Genomic DNA, 18,250 nt, shown 5'->3' with positions numbered 1-18,250 from the left:
TCAAGAATGGAGGTTTATTTGTTGCTGGGAACTGGTGGGGCAGCGGGGGAGAGGGGCTAGGGGTGGGATGGGGGAGAGGGGCTTGGGGAAGGAGGCTGGGGAAATGGTGGGGGCGGCGGGGGAGAAGGCTGGGTGTGGGGGAATGGGGGTTGTAGGGGGGGGGTGGGGTGGGGAGGGGGGGATTATTTTTTATTTTTAAATTTATTATTTTTAAAAATATTTTTAAATTAAAAAGGATGGAGGAAAAAAAAAGACCTTTTTAAATTTTTTTAAAAATTTTAATATCATTTTTAATTTTTTTTAAATTATTTTAATATAAAATTGATCAAAAATTGACCTCACTCGCACCCTAGGCGCGTGTTCGTCCTAGTCAACGCTTTTAATGTCACATAGGCTTGGTCAACGGTCAAAGGATTTGAAATATTGTTTTTTAGTGGGTTCAGGGGTCCAAATGACAAACATGTAAGTAGAAGTGTCCAACTTACAAAACCGACATATTACAGGAGTCCATCGAACCATTTTGCCCATGTTTTTACGCCTCGCTTCCAGGCTTAAGTAAAGCAGCTTTAAATGCATGTTTCACAACCAAGGGTGTGCCTGTGTGTAATTTATAGGGCACGTGAACCATGCTTTTTTTCATGAAACAAGATATTTTATATACGTATTTTCTAGAATTGATTTAATAGTACTCGTTCGCTCCCATGCTACGAAAAGATTTAGTGGTGCACTTGATAAAAGCTTAATTATTTACCAAGAGAAACAAGAACCAGTTCCACTTACGCTCTAGAAATCCTAAAATCGCCTTTGTTCATAACACTGAAGTAGTGAAAGATAGAAGACAAAACACAAAGCAGAAAATGACAACAAAAAAAACAACTCTTCTTGTTTATTAGACTGCCCCAGAGAATGTCAGGCAACTCTTAATAACTACAGCTCTTGATATATTTCTAAAGCAAGAAAGCAACTAATGAAACTCAGCAGATATCTTTACTTAAAAACTATCTGCACTAGTTCACATGCAGAGAATCAACATAATCATTAATCTGTAGGACCCTTAACGTAGTCACTATATGAAAATTGCCTCACTGACTTTTACCATATAGCCAACACAAGAAAACACAATGAGTGAGGGGTCCAAAATTCCACCATGTGTGCCCAACTCCAGCTGTTAAGTTCTCTAGTCATTGTCAAGCAAAACACATCTTTTGTCTATCCCTTCTTTGTAGCATCCTGGAGACTATAGTGGTCATTGGATCCCCACACCCCAACCCCACCCCTCTCCAGCATCCACAAATATCCCAACTCATAAACCAATAACCAAAGTATTAAAGCAAACACTTTGGTGTTTGAAAGTTTGAATAGGCACAGCGAATAAGAAAGGAGTTCGGCACAAATCAATAGTATCCATAGTACCTGTATTCTTAAACATGTAATATGGTTACAGGAGCATAGTATTGGTAGTTTCAAACATGTAGCATATCAAAAGTACAGTTGTAATCTTAAACATGTCATCTATGGTTAGGAGAGCAATGTACTTGTAGTCTTTAGCACGTCGTCTATGATTACAACAGCATAGTACTTGTAGTCTTAAGCATGTCGTCTATGGGTACAACAGCATAGTGCTTGTCTTAAACATGTCGTCTATGGTTACAAGAGCATAGTACTTGTAGTCTTTAACATGTCATCTATGGTTACAAGAGCATAGAACTTGTAGTCTTTAACACGTCACCAATGGTTACAACAGCATAGTGCTTGTAGTCTTAAACATGTCGTCTATGATCACAAGAGCATGCTATTAAGAACAAAATGAGAAGTTTAAATTTAGAGAAATCCAAATATATGTGTGTGTGTGTGTGTTGCGTGCACGCTTCATGCTTATTAGGATGCGACGAAAAAGGAAAGAGTGACATATACTTAAAATAGAATAGATGGTGTATTCACTTTCTTGAACATGGTGAAATCCATAAAGGCAAAACATAAGCCACATCTTACTACTACTTTCTCCTTGTATCAATATCAATTCCATCATTTCTTCACATGGACATAACTAATACAATAGATTGAAAGGAGATTGTTACATTAAATACATACAAATTGATCAATTCTTTTCATTTGGAAAGTGCATCCAACTAGAAGAGTGAAATGGTAGTTTAATTATATACTACTAAAGAGAGCTATGCTCTAAACAAAATTGAAAGCAATTACATATAACAACGAACAAGAGCTACTCTACAAAACTTAAAGAGAGTGCTGAATTTGCACCAGTGAATTTTATGTACATTCCCCAGCTCCAACAACAAGAGCCTGAATTTGGCCAGGCTACACCTCATCATCGATTTTTTTCTTCGTCAACAAAGATCGGTTGGTTTGAACATTACTTTCATATCCACTGCTATCACCTTCAATTATGCGCTTTTCCATTACCGTCTCTTTCATTCCATCAGGATGTGAGTGTCCATTTTCTCTTACAGCTCTTCGTTCCTGTATGAATCACACAGTTGAGCAATAGAAAATGGAAATTTGACAACACAACTACCTGGAAAAAGCTCCAACTAGTGTTTGGTTCATAATACTAAATTTAATATAAGATCTTTGATCAGATTTCTAAAATTAGTTTTCAAAACAATCAATTTGATAAGTACTATAAAATGAGAGGGAGATTCATTCAAGTTTCAGTATCCGAATGACCTGTTACTCAATATATGGTGTAACAGAGGAGAGGTAGGGCATGCACTGAATGCTCATTCCCGGGAAGCAGATACATGACCTTCATTACATCACACAGATAAGTAAACATTCTAAAGCAATCACAATTTCACCATAGGTTAGTGCTCATTATACTCGATTCACGTCATTCCACTTCTCAGCGGATATGTCTTCACCGGTTCCTTCATTTAATATATTAGAGAGATGTTCCGTTCTTTTATAAGGAGAGGAGGTTTCCAAACATCAAGCAAGCAAGATACCAGGAACCAAAATGCATGCTAAGCCATGATGACTCATATAATTTTTTATTTTTTATTTTAAAAAGAAGAGGAAAAGCTCAAACTTACATCACGGAAAGGAAAATCATCAGCCTCAAGCATGTGTATCACATGCCCCATCTTTGGCCTCTTCTGAGCACTGGGGTCTACACAGCGCAATGCTACCAAAAGGGCACGTTTCAATGCTCTTGAAGAAGGCTTCTCCCGCATCTTGGGATCCAAAACACCCTCAGAATTACGGTTAGAAACCATTGTCTTAAGCCAATCAACCAGATTGACCTGCAGTTAGATCCACTGCAAAAGTCAGAACTAAACAAGACGCAATATTAAAGATGCTTCTACAAACAAGACCATTAAGATAATTGGAACAAACCTCTCCAGGAGCACGGCTATAATCCACAGGATTCCTTCCAGAAATAATCTCCATAATAAGAATTCCAAAACTATAAACATCACTTCTATCATTCAACATGCCAGTGCTAGCATATTCTGGAGCAACATAGCTGAAAAGAGAAACCAGAAGATTGGCAATTAAGATACATGTTTCCTTCAACACTAGAAACAACAGAAGATTCTAGTGGATTTGAGACATCTAGCACTAACCCAAACGTTCCCATAACCCGAGTAGTTATATAGCTCCTCTCTGAGCCCAAAAGCTTAGCTAGACCAAAATCAGATACTTTTGCATTCCACTGCTTATCAATCAAAATATTGCTCGACTTGATGTCACGGTGAACAACTTTTGGTTCGAGGCCCTCATGCAGATAGGTCAACCTACATTCATTGTCAAGTTTTAGTTTTCCATTTAGCACAATCTAGATAAAAATGACTGTGCAAAATGAAAAAAAAATAGAAATTTATACAACCCAAAAAATAGCTGAGTTTATACCCTTTTGCTGTTCCTAGAATAATATTCATCCGAATTTCCCATGTAAGAGGGCTGTATGGCCCTACATCTCCATGGAGCCACTGCTCTAAGTTCCCATTGTTCACATACTCATACACAAGCATCCTGAAAACAGCATTGAATCAATCCCAAAACTAAATCAGCACAGTTGTAGGTCTACACAATCCTAATAGCTACAAGTACACAAGTGTAACAGCAATCGATCAAATAGCGCTGAAACGAAAATACCTGTGAGCTCCCTCAGCACAGTAGCCAAGTAATCTCACCAAATTCTTGTGTCGAACTCGACCAATTGCTTCCACTTCAACCTTAAATTCCCTCTCTGCCTGTCCCCTGAAAAGAATTTCACATGAAAAAAATTAAAAAACAAATAGGGATAGGTTTCTCATCAAACTCCATCAACTAATTAAGGACCAAAAACCAAGGGCAAATTTAGCCCTTCGCAGCTAGTTCAACCAAATCCAATACTTTATGTACATTCGCAACAACATACACAGCATAATCTCAAAAATAGGGCCTGCGGAGGGTAGGATGTACACAGACCTTAACCCTACCTTTGTAAAGTAGAGAGGTTGATTCCCATAGGAACTTGGCTCAAAAGAAATGTTTCCAAAACAGAATTGCAAGAATAATATGGAAATAAAATAGCAAGATACAAAGCAAATGAGACAACACGTACTAATACACACAGCAAACTTTGTGAGGTAGCGAGGTTGTTTTTAATAGACCATATTCATATGCAAACGTTTAAAAATGCATACATATATAATAAACTGCAGTCACTCAGAACTTACTGAGTCTAAAGTTAAATTGGACTCATGAGCAAGTATGGATAACTATGGAACACACACAACATGAATGACATGCAGCCATTCATGCAAAAATCATGTGACATACCTAAATATGTTTGCATCTATATATACACAATTGAACTCAATGGAACTAACCATACACAATAAGCACAAGGAGAAGAACTTTAATCAATAGCACAAAGCAAACATAACTATGGAACACGCACAACATGAATGGCATGCAGACATTCAAATGAAGAACATGTGAGCATTCCATATATAAGCAATTGAACTATGCATACACAATAGGCACAAAGAAAAGATCTTTAATCAGTAGCACAAAGCAAACAACTTTGAATGCCACACCTGTGGTTAAGCAAATACTTAACAGCAACACAGATATTATCTTCCATTACTATGCGATAAACAATACATGTTAGCATCCCTATATAAGCAATTGAACTATGCATACACAATAAGCACCAAGAAAAAACTTCAATCAATATCACAAAGCAAACAACTTTAAATGTTGCACCTGTTGTTAAGCAATTTCTCAACAACAACACTACTATTATCTTCCATAACTCCACGACAAACAATACTCCCCCCGTTTCAAAAAGAATGATATACTTTCCTTTTTAGTCCGTTTAGAAAAGAATGACCCCTTTCCTCTTTTGGCAATACTTTAATTTCAACTTTCCACGTTCCATTTGTAAGACCACAAGACTAAAGGGCATTTTGATACATTTGACATAACTTTAATTCAAGGCCACAAGATTCAAAAGTCTTTTATTTTCTTAAACTCCATGCAAAGTCGAAATAGATCATTCTTTTTGAAACGGATGGAGTACATGTTAGCATAAATATATAAGCAATTGAACTATGCATAAACAACAAGCACAAAGAAAAGAACTTTAATCCGTAGCACAAAAAGCAAACAACTTTGAAAGCCACACCTGTTGTGAAGCAAATTCTTAACAGCAACACTACTATTATCTTTCACAACTTCGCGAGAAAAAATACTCCCTCTGTTTCACAATAAGTTAATTGTTGGATTTTGGCACACATGTTAAGAAAAAAAAAGCAAAGACATAAATTTATCATGTTTTTTCATTTTTACCCTCTTCAAAAAGCAAAGACACATGATACATCACTCCCAATGCACATTTAATGGAGGGTAAATTTGGAAAAAATTTCCAACATTTACCTTGAATTATGAACCATTCACTTATTTTGAAACACTAAAATTGCTCCAACAATTCACTTATTGTGAAATGGAGGGAGTACATGTTAGCATCTATATATATAATCAATTGAACCAAGCACAGACAATAAGTGCAAAGAAAAGAACTTTAATCAGTAGCACAAAGCAAATAACTTAGAATGCCACACATTTTGTTAAGCAAATAGTTAACAGCAATACAAATATTACCTTCCATAACACCGCGATAAACAATACATGTTAGCGTCTCTATATAAGCAATTGAACTATGCATACTTAATAAGCAGAAAGAAAAGAACTTTCATCAGTAGCATAAACCAAACAACTTTGAATAAGCACAATGAACAACGACAACAACATACCCAGTCTATTCTCAAAAAACGAGGTCTGGGGAGGGTAGAGTGTATGCACACCTTACCCCTACCTCGTGGACGAGATAGGGAGGTTGTTTCAGAAAGACCCTAGGCTCAAGCAACACATAACAAGACAGTTTAAATAAGCATAAAGCTAACTACTTTAAATACCTCACCTATTGTTAAGCAAATTCTTAACAGCAACACAACTATTATCTTCCATAACGCCACGATAAACAATACCATAACCTCCCTCACCAATAACATTTTCATGAGCAAAAAAATTCGTAGCAATTTCAAGCTCCCTTAGAGTATACCAATGACCCCATCCCAAATGTGAAACCTCAGGCACATTTTTTCCACCTTGTTCACCCGAACGCACTTCCCCACTCCCCTGACCCGACCCGCCACCACCCGACCCGACCCGATCAGGCTTAACCAAATTTTTTCCCTTCCCACCAATCTCAATTTGGATTCTTTGATACCCATTTGAATTCTGGGTCGGTTCTTTTTCGGGTTCGGGTATGGGGTCGGGTAATGGAACCGGGTCGACCCGGATCTCTTTGATTTCAGTAGAGATGTTACTGATTTGGGGGTTGTTGGAATTCTTTTTTGAAGTGTACCAAAGTGAAATCAAGAAGAGAACCAATACAATTGCTGCTCCAACGCAAATTCCGACAACTACCCATAAATGTAAGCCGAATATTGATGTTTTCTTGGATAACTCATCGTTTAAAAATGTCATTTTTTTCTTGGATAATTGTGGATTGTTGCAATTAAGCTGACTCAGACACTATGGCTATAAAAGAAAGAATTGTGGGGTCTGTGAATTTAGTTGAGGTGCGTGGAAACTAAAACAAACACTATGGTTATCAAGAAAAAAAAAAAATTATGGGGTGTTGCAGATATATTGTGGATTTATTTGAATTGCGTAAAAGCTGATCAGACACTAGGAGTATAAAAAATTAATAAAAAAAATAAGAATTTATGGGGCGTTAGCTGAAAATGGAAGACATGGGAATAGAGAGAGTAAAGTAGAGTGTTGTGGTGAGATAGAAACAGTAGTAGAGAGTACAGAAGAGCAGCTGAGGGGAGCTGGCCGAAGTGATTTTTGGACCAAAGAAGGAGGGGTTATTGGGGGGAGGGGAGCAGCTGTAATGATGGGACTGATGTAAAGGGTGAAATTGTTTAAGCGTGCTAAAGGGGTGAATAGTCAAATTTTGAGGAAATGATTGGTAGTTTGGTGTACTAAAATTATGTAAAATTAAATACATATTCATAATAATAAATATTTAATCTATATACATAACATAATTTTTCAACAAAGATTATATATTTTATCACCTTTTGATATTGATGGCTCCATCCATACACTATTGTAATTTGTATTTAGTGTTATTATGTAAAAATTATTTTTATGACTTGAACTCATGATTTGCTAATTAAAATTTAGAAGAAGACGTATGTTTTCTCTCAAATGTAGATATGAGTAATTTTGTTCACCAAGATTTTCTGCAATTAAGAAGAAATCATCTACTTTATTTATTTTAATTTATTTTTTATTTTTTTAAATCTATTTTAAAAAAAGTGTGTTTCTTTTTTTATAATTCATTAAATCTAATTTCTTATGTGTCATGTTTAAAATCATTAAATGATAGCGCATTTTGGTATATTTTTCATATTTTTAGTTTAAGACCACAAGATTCAAAAAAAAAATTACTTCCTTAAACTTCATGTCAAGAAATTTAATTTATTTATCCTATTTTCATTTTTAATTCGTCTAAAAACGAATAAAACGAATGCACCTTTATTTTAGCAACTCTTTAACTTCTATCTTTCCTAATATTACAAAAATTAGTTAAAGCAACACAAGAAATTTTTGTATCATCATTTTCATTTATTAGAATTGTCCCTTGAGTCGAGAGTTCTTAAATCTCATTTTGTAAGATTATAATACCAAATATGTTACTGTTATTTCTTATTAAAAATTGTATTAGGCATAAAAGACCATTTCTTTCCATGCCAATATAATTTAAAATGCCTTAGAAAGGTTAATTTCTTCCCTATAACGCTAGATATATCAAGTTAATTCCTCCATTCCTTTTTATTTACTTTCTTCATTTTTCGTAAATTAATTTATCTAAATTTCAAAGTAAAAATTAAATTATATTAATTTAATTTTTTGAACTAAAATTTAAATATTTAAAAATATATAAACAATATATAAATTACAAAATTTTATTTCAAATTAATTAAAAAATACTTAAAATGTTGGTTAAAGTTTGTATTCTTTGACTTGAAAAAAAATCTAGCAAAAGAAATGGTGGGAGGTTTTTGCTAGAAATGAGTTGGCTTATTAAATGAACTAGACAACAAGTCAAACTCAATATGTTCCCATCAAACCTAAGTCAATGTAAACATTAATAGATGAAATTCTAGGTAATTAGCTGTTAATAGTTTGATTAATATAGAGAAGGAAAAAATACATGAAGTAGCATATTTAAGTTTTAAATTACAAAAAATAACAACACTTTTATCAAATTACATTTTATAGCATGTGTATTTGTATGTATTTATATTTTTGTAGCAACAATTTGTAAAAATACAAAATACATATCAATCATAAGGACAATAAAAATCATATATATTTGTATTTTTGTAACAATAGTTTGCAAAAATATAAAATATAACTTACTATATTATGTAATTATGAAACTGTTGCTATGAAACTCATAATTAAGGGGATAAGTATGTTATTTCTCAATTTTGGGCGATAGAGAAGGCCCAGCCTACTTTGTATGTTTTTACACTTGGGCAAAATTGAACATGTTACACTTTTATGAATAGAAAAAAGGGAAACTTTTAGTGGTCTCTTCATATTTGTTTGAAACTTTAGATTGTGCCGGATACGGTTCTAATTAATTAAATGACTTAATTAGTAATTCATCTACACATTTTAATTGGAGGTGTTGAAAATATTATTGGATTGGACTTGTATCCACTCACCATTATAGTTGTAGGGAAACAAGGTTTTTCTAATGTTTCTTGTGAAATTATTTATATATATTCCTTTATAAATATCTAGATTATCCAAAGACGATTAAATTATTAAGCTTTGAACAATTCAAACTTTTAAGTTATTATTGTTGAACCCATTATATTTTTAAAATTATGTGTTTATAGCTACTATTTTTAAAAGAAATTGCATGTAAATTTATACTCCGTATTAAAGGTATTAGGTTCAGATGAATCCGTCAATTCAAAGCTACATCCATCCATAAGGTCATGAAAATCAAGAATTTTTTCACTTTGTGATCATTATTATCGACCAGCAATTCAAATTGTGATTATTGCATGTTTGCTCCTACAAAAAAAAAAAATTTGTAAATCTTCTAAACTAGTATTTATAAATTAAAAAATACTAGAAAAGGTGCGTCTTTATCTCGATCTCGTTGTCCTTTTTCATTGCTATTTGGCTCATTGGCTTTGTTGTTTAGTTAGAAATTGTCTTGGTTAAAGAATTCCCCTTTGATGATGGCAGATTTTGTTTGGCTTCATTTTTTATGATGATAGTGATGTATCCCTTTTTCTTTCACTTTCTCTTTATCTTTTAAAATACTTTATTTTAAATGAGAGATGAAAAATTAATTAAAGATTAAAGAATTTTGTTGGGATGGTGATCTAATTAGTTTTACAAACTTGGAATCCTTCAATTATGCTTTAATTAGTTAAATGTATACATCATTAGTTATAACTTCTATAATATGAAGAAGATATCTAAAGATTTCTAGATTAAAAGCAAGTAAATATCATTTGTTATCGATGAATAAGTAAAGATAAAAAAAAAAAAAAAATTAAATCAACTTAAAATATTTAATCAAATACAACTATTTTAGCAAATGGTCCAAATTCATCAATGTACTATAAGAAATATGTTAATTTTACTTCTATTATACTTTAAAATCATCCATGTTTTTTTTAAAAAGAGAATTGGCTCATATTTGCTTTTGACTTCAATAGAACTCCAACGTGATCCGATGAATCTTGCATATATGTCAAAATACTTCAAGAAAAAGTTAAAATTTACTTTTCACTTTTAATTATATTTTAAAATTATCTTCCGTACTTCAGGTTCTTTTTTTTTAAAAAAAAAAAAAAAAGAAACTTCATGTTAAGAGCTTTGTTAGGAATTTAGGATGCAGAACAAACAAGAAAAAATTTGCTAATGACAAAGATATGAATATCTTTAGAAAATAATAAAGGATAGTGCACTGCACTAGGCTCCAGCTATGTGTGTGGTCGAGAAAGGATCGAATGACAAAAGTTTATTGTACATAATATTATGCACATTTATAAGAGGTTATTTTCACAACTTGAATCCATAACGTTCTGGTCACGCGACAATTACTTTAATTGACGATAAAATTAAGATATTTTCTTACATAGATAATACTCTCTCCATTTCATATTACTTGGCATGTTCGCCTTTTGCACAATTCTTAAGGAGAAATTAATAAAGAGTGCAAATTGACTAATATGACCCTATTAAACTCACGTTAAATTTTGTCATTATCAATTGAAGTTAATTACTTTTCTATTAAATTACTAAGGATAAAGTTGAAAAAAGGCATCCAATTATTTCTTGATTTTTTAAACATGTCAATTATTTTGTGATTTTTCTTTTAACAAACATGTCAAGTAAGAAAGGAAATAAATTATCTAAAAATTACATATATACACAAGGTAACTTTACTTTATTACAGAAAATTTCATATTGAAAAACAAATTACAAAAATCTCAAATTAATTACTTAAATCTCTACCTTTTTTACTTTCTCTCTATTCCTTCTTATATATCCCAAATAGCTCCATATTTTCCTCCTAAAATCTTGCTATCTATCTGCATTAAACCTCCTTATTATCTCTCCGCACCCACAAATTTGATCTACAATATTCTCTCTCCAAAAAAAAATCTTCTTCATTTTCTCCGTCCAAAATCAACAAAATCTTCTTTGTCCAAAATTATTTTTTCTCCATTCAAAATCGACAAAATGTTCTCCATTTTCATCAAAACCTCAGAAAAAAAAAACTACAATTTCATCCAATATATGCTTCTCTGAATCCGAAAATATATGCTTATCTGAATTTCATAAAAAACGAATTAAGTTGAATCTTCTCCATTTGATGGTCACGTATTGTTATTCCCGTTATTGGTTTCGTTCTTGGTTCTTTTGATTATGAAAAATCCTATTTCACAGAGAACCGTTCGAAGCACCGAAATGATCCAATAACAATGAAGAAATTGAGGGAAGCTATCGTTTCAAGTCCAAACAAGAAAGCTGCAAAATCGTCAAGTAAGAAAAAAGTTGATGATTCTGTACGATCACGTCTGCCGAAAGTTTAGTTATCATTAAAATATGTATTAGCAGCACTATTTTATGTATAAGATTTCATTATACAGTTATTAAAATTATATAGTGAATTGTATAAGGTGTTCGTATACATGTGAAACAGTATTAGATTATATTTATTACTTGTATAAGGTTTACACATACATGTGAAATTGTTATACAAGGTTGTCTTTTATTTGTTTTGGCCATATGATTCTATGTATAAGATTTCATTATACATGTATTAATACTGTATTATTAATTGTATAAGGTTTACACATGCATGTTTAATAATGTTCTAAAATTTGGTATCCTTATACATGAAGCTATATTGTATGAAGATATTGTAACATTGAATTGGTTGATCCATACAAACGCTTCACTACGTGTATATTACTATAGCATAAAACGTTACAATGATAGCTGCAAAAGAAAAAATTCTCACGAAAATATTATATGATGATATAGATATCATGTCAAAATATTTCATCATACATAAGTGTATATATATGATGAGTCATTATACATTAGTATACCAGATTTTTACATATTTTATAATGTATAGGAACAACCAACACAGTAGTAATTACATTAACCGCAGTAACACATTAAAAACGAACTTCTTTAAAATCTAGAGATAATACCCAATTACCTCCTTGAACTATAACCAAAAAGGTTATGACACACCTCAACTTAAAGAGGGTCCTATTACCCCCTGAACTAATTAAATGTGTAATTTTGACACCCTTAGTGTCACGCGTGGCACAACACACTGAAGTATCCACATAGGCACGTGTGTGTGCCACGTATATACTAAGGGTGTCAAAATTACACGTTTAATTAATTCAGGGGGTAATAGGACCCCCTTTAAGTTGAAGTGTGTCATAGCCTTTTTGGGTATAGTTCAGGGGGGTAATTGAGTATTTTCTCTAAAATCTATAACAATCAAATTTCTCATATTTATTCAACGTACAATATAATACAATACATATCAGAAAAAAATAACAAAACTTAACAACTATAATACGACAACTGCAATTTCTATTAAAATATGTATTAGCAGCACTATTCTATGTTCATATTGATTTTTCTGAGAACCGAAAAAAGCAGTAGAATTATTTTTTTCATTGAACGCAATTCAACAAAGAAGAAAATTTAATGTGATGCTTAACATATTTTTTTAATTTAAATTTCAGTTACTATATTTAATAATACACCACTAAATGTTGAGTAATTAATGACGTGAATTAAGGAATAGATTGATATTATCAGATTTATCTTTCCTTAAATATAGTCTAATCAGTTTTATCATACATTCCAACAATGTATGAGGATTGATCAGATGTATGGGTATCTTTCTCAAAATCGAGAGAGAGAAAGGCTAAAAGATTTTATGTAATTACTTTCACTAAGAGGTTTATGTAGTTTATACAAATTATAAGATATTTTGAAACAAGTGTTTTGGTAGTAAATTTAGAAAGCCCATCCACCTTCTTACAAAAACCATAGTGTACCGACAAATGATTGAGAAAACTTACAAAACAATTTATTATTTTGTATTTTCGTCAGCTATTAAAATGGATGAATCCATCCACCTTCCTTTTCGTAATCTTATTACATATATTTGGTTGAGAGTTAGAGGTGTACCGATAAAATTGATAAACTGCATCAAACCGACAAATCGAATTAAATAGGGAAACAAATTGTTTAGTAATTTAGTATTGAAAAAAAAATTACAATCAAATATATTTGGATTGATTTTAATTAAAAATCAGTTAAATTGAAACTAAATCAAACCGATAACTGCGGAATCATAGTAATTCAGTTGAATGACTACTTAAACTTCAACTTATTGGGTGAGGATTCAATTCCTTGTATTATAATTTGTTCCTGTGTTTATTTTTTTTTCCTCCTACAATAAATAAATAGTTTTTATAATGTATCAAAGTTTTAGCTTCATAATGTTTTAAAATGGGAGGGAATCAGGTTTGGACTTGTATTATTATTAATCCATATATTACTTATATATGTCCAACATATTAAGAAAAGCCCAAATAACAATCAAATTTACACCCTTAAAGTCCTAATTATTGACAACAAATAAATAAAATTTCTATTCACTGCTATCTAGATGTTGTAGTTTAGATGATTGGAGTATTGCTCAAGGGTGACATTTTTGTTTGCAAGATGTCTATTAGCAATAAAATAATAAGTCTAATTCTTTGTTTTTGTTTGAAGCCATGTTAGCTAGGCAATGTGTTTGGATTTGAAATTGCCCTGATTCTTCAAATCTTTGATTTGTCCAACGATAAACCAGGCATGGTATGCCAATTGATCGAAATTTAGACACTGGTTGTATTAATAATCAGAAGTAAGTTCGACTCTACATCTACATTGTAGAAGCCATTGGTGACACACCCCATTGTGTTCCTTTGAGAATGACTTTAACTTCGACAATATTGTTAGAGCATACTCCATAATATTTATTCTGCATAGGCCATAATTAATTTTCTGAAATCACCTGTGTGTATGCCTCCTCCCCAGAATTGCTTGTTTTTCCTTTGCTTCGCTAATCTGTATTGAGTTTGAATCTATCAAGACTAGCTAGGTAAAAAAAATATATTCACGTCTTATCTAGAATAATTGTGTTAGCAAGTAGGATGCTCAAATGTACATAAGCAATGCAGCATACTCGTGATGTAAACTTCTTCCCACACAATTAATTTTTCAAGTGTTTAACATTTTTTAATATTTTAGAACATTAATTTAAATTAAAATTATCAGATAAATCAATAAGATTTTAGACAACAAGAACCATAATAGTGTATCGAAACAAATGCCAAACTTGAATGGTACGAGTAGGTTTATTTTTAGAAAAACACAATTCTTTCCTTTCTAGCAACTTTTTAACTTCAATTTTTCTAATAATACAAAAATTAGTTAAAGCAAAACACAAGAAATTTTTGTCTAATCATTTGCATGTATTAAAATTGTCCCGTAAGTAGAGGATTCTTAAACCTCATTTTGTAAGATTATAGCACCACACATGTTATTGTTATTGCTTATTAAAATTGTATTAGGCATAAAAGATCATTTCTTCGTCATGCCATTATAACTGAAAATGCCTTAGAAAGGTTAATTCTTCCCTAAAGGGTAAAACGCTAAAAATATCAAGTCAACTCCAGAGTTACTTCCTCCATTCTTTTTTATTTACTTTCTTCATTTTCGTAAATCAGTTTGGCTAAGTTTCAAAGCCAAATTAGATTAAATTAATTAAATTTTGGAGGATTACAATTTTAATATTCATAAACTATATGAAAAGTATTATAAATTATAATTTTTTTTTTAATTTGATTAAAAAATACATCTTAAAATGTTGATCAACATTTTAATTCTTTGACTTAAAAAAAAAAAGAGCAAATAAAAAAAAATGGAGGTAGTATTTTTGCTAGAAATGTGTAGGTTTCTAAAGAAACACTCAAGTGATCTAATGATCACAGTAGAACATAAAGAAGAAGGAAGAAATATGGGTTCTTGATGAACAGTAAAGGAAGAAGCAGCAGATTGAGAGAGATCAATAATAGAGAAGTTTTACTCCATTAATTTGTATATCTTGTTGTCTTTTTTGTAGAGATGTGAGTATTTATATAATCCACAATTAACTCATCTATCATCTACTTACTTGAGGGGTTGCTGACTCACTAACTATAATAACTAACTCTATGTATACTAACCAACTTAAGTACTAACTAACTTTGTGAACTAATGGTCAATTAAAAAGTAGCCTTGATCTTCTACTCAATGATTTAACTAACCTTAGTATCACCTATATTAACACTCCCGCTCAAGCTAGAAAGTGCAAAAATATGTTGAACACCTAGCTTGGAACTTAGTAGTTGATGTTGGACTTGAGTTAACCCCTTAGTTAACATGTCTGCTGGTTGTTCTTGAATAGGAATGTACTTAGTGCAGATAAGACCTTTCATAATCTTCTCCCTTATAAAGTGACAATCAATCTCTATATGTTTGGTTCTCTCATGATACACTAGATTAACTGTCAATTGAATAGCAGCTTTTCTATAAGTAAATATCTTCACAGGTTGTTCCACTTTGATGCCCAAGTCTTTCATCAATCCTACCAGCCAAATGATCTCAATTACAATAGTAGTTATGCCTCTGTACTCAGCTTCAGCTGAGCTCCTAGAAATAATAGGTTGTTTCTTAGATTTCCAAGAAACTACAGTCTCCAACCTTGACAAAATATATACCCTATTACTGTTCTTTGAGTTTAGACATAATGCCGAATCAGCATATGGTGTCTTGAGTGCTTGATAGTAATATGCTTTGCCCTGGTTGGATTTTTAGGAATCTAACGATTCTCAGCTGCAACATTCATATAGGATTTTTTGGTTGTTGTAGGAACTGACTCAGATTCTGTACTCCCAAATAAGATATCAGGTCTAGTCATGGTTAGATAGAGTAATTTCCCAACCAATCTCTATAGCCTCCTTGATCAACTAATGGATCAATGTTTGATTTTCCTGTACCAACATGATCATCATATTATTTTGTAGTCAGTTTGCAGTTAGTATTAATGGGAGTTACTGCAAGTTTTGCATTTCCTAGACCAGCTTCTGATATGAGTTCCAAAGTATAATTCCTCTAATGAATCAAAATTCCTTGGCTTGACCTTGCAAACTTAATTCCTAGAAAATATCTTAGCTCACCTAAATCTTTAATTTTGAATGTCTGATTTAGGTTTACTTTAGTTTCCTCAATAAGTTAAATACTACTACTAGTAATTAGCACGTCATCTACATAGATGAGTATGAATATATAACCTTCTACAGTTTTCTTGATATACAGTGAGTGATCATACTCACTTTGTTTGAACTGAAACCTTGTCAATGTCGTAGACAACTTAACATTCCACTGTCCAAAGGCTTGTTTGAAGCCTTATAGGGATTAATTGAGTCTGCAAACTTGATTCTCCCCCTAACTCTTAAGTCCCTGAGGTAGTTCCATGAAGATCTCAGCATATAAATCTCATTGTAAAAAGGCATTAAATGTATCTATTTGATAGATGTGCCATTTTCTTTGAGCTGCAATGGTTAATATAATTCTAATAGTTTCTATTTAACCACAGGACTGAAAGTTTCTTGATAGTCTATCCCCTTTTTTGGTTGTATCCCTTGGCAACTAACCTTGCCTTGAACCTCTCTGCTTCCCCAGTTGATTTGTACTTAATCTTAAACATCCAATTGCACCCCATCAGCCTTTTACCTTCAGGAATCTTGATAATGTACCAAGTATGATTGTCTTGTAAATCTTTTATCTCTACTTCCATAGCTTCTATCCATATTGGATCAGATGCTAATTGCTTAAATGTTTGAGGTTCAGTGTCACAAGACATATTGTACAAATAAGATTGTTAGGATGAGCTAAGATTTTCATAAGACAAATACTTATCCAAGCTATAATGACCTTCATGAATATTCAGAGAAATAAAATCTTGCATCCACAAGGGAGGTCTGGTATCTTTTTACGATCTTTTAGTTGATGTTTCTTGAGGTCTTTGTTCTAAGATACAGGGTACACCTTCTTGTTGTATAATATCAGTAGTTGTAGGTGCTTCTTGAATCTCCCCTGGTGAAGCTACACTGCATTGTATAGTCTGATCATGAGTAGCTTGGCCATTTTGAATTTATTCTAGGCAGTCAACTGCATTATTCACGCCTGCGTAGTTGAAGATTGGTGTAGCCTTTTGTTGATGTTTGAAGGGAAAGACATTCTCTTTGACTATGATATCTCTGTTAACAAAAAATATTTTGTTAGTTAAGTCATACAAGAGATATCCTTTCTGATTTTCTGAATATCCCATAAGGACAAATATAATAGACCTTGATGTTAGTTTATCAGTTTCATGCACATTCTTTGCAAAACACAAATAGCCAACAACTCTTAGATGATATAATGATGTTTTTATACCATAGAGCAATTCAAAAGAAGATTTATTAGAACTAGGTAGTCTATTTATAAGATACACTGATGTTTCCACACATAAACCCCAGAATTTTATAGAATAGAGGATTGGAATCTGATGGCTCTTGTGACTTCTAGGATATGCCTATGCTTTCTTTCATCACCCCCATTTTGTTGGGGTGTATAGGTACAGAAAGTTTGATGAATTATGCCTAACTTAGTGAATAACATAGTGCAATTTAAGTTGACAAATTCATTGCCATTATTACTCCTTATAACCTTGACATTTTTATCAAAATGAGTTCTTATTAAGACTAGGAAGTTCTTCAAGTTTTATACACATTTTTATTTAACCTCAATAGAAATACCCAATTCTGTAATGCCCTGAAAATGCGTTCCGAGATGTCACATGGTGCTCAAGACTACGAGTAGCCTCAAGCCAATCCTGTAAGCCTTCTACTAAATCTGAATACTCATAATAGAGAAATATAATCATAAAATCAATGGGGAAGTCTATCTGATCTAAGCAAAAATTATCTGAATATAATATCTGAAAATGTTAGACTCAAAGTCTGGAAAAGTAATACTAGAAATGTGAACTATGTCTAGCAGTCTGACAAGC

The 18,250-nt window shown here is 32.2% G+C and overlaps 1 protein-coding gene across 1 annotated transcript; it reads right to left on the bottom strand.

Annotated features, from left to right (window-relative positions):
* Window positions 1–1,941: 1,941 nt before the first annotated feature.
* Window positions 1,942–7,426, bottom strand: LOC107851005 (probable serine/threonine-protein kinase At1g01540). The gene is made up of 7 exons (XM_016695884.2): window positions 6,434–7,426; window positions 4,120–4,224; window positions 3,874–3,996; window positions 3,588–3,758; window positions 3,358–3,487; window positions 3,054–3,263; window positions 1,942–2,481 (listed from the first exon to the last, which is right to left on the bottom strand). Exons 1-7 carry the CDS (start codon window positions 7,000–7,002, stop codon window positions 2,320–2,322), a joined length of 1,470 nt encoding a protein of 489 aa, XP_016551370.2. The 5' UTR covers window positions 7,003–7,426; the 3' UTR covers window positions 1,942–2,319.
* Window positions 7,427–18,250: the final 10,824 nt, after the last annotated feature.

The sequence above is a fragment of the Capsicum annuum genome, chromosome 12 (assembly GCF_002878395.1).
Source record: "Capsicum annuum cultivar UCD-10X-F1 chromosome 12, UCD10Xv1.1, whole genome shotgun sequence".
Lineage (NCBI taxonomy): Eukaryota > Viridiplantae > Streptophyta > Magnoliopsida > Solanales > Solanaceae > Capsicum > Capsicum annuum.
This window is presented reverse-complemented; position numbering and strand designations above follow the sequence as displayed.

Excerpts from the sequence above, each read along its gene's own strand:
- LOC107851005 (XM_016695884.2), bottom strand. The coding sequence starts at position 7,002 with ATGACATTTTTAAACGATGAGTTATCCAAGAAAACATCAATATTCGGC. Across the intron at positions 4,225-6,433 it reads AAGAATTTGCTTAACAATAG|GGGACAGGCAGAGAGGGAAT; the intron begins GTGAGGTATTTA and ends AATTCTTTTCAG. Across the intron at positions 3,488-3,587 it reads CGGGTTATGGGAACGTTTGG|CTATGTTGCTCCAGAATATG; the intron begins GTTAGTGCTAGA and ends TTCTCTTTTCAG.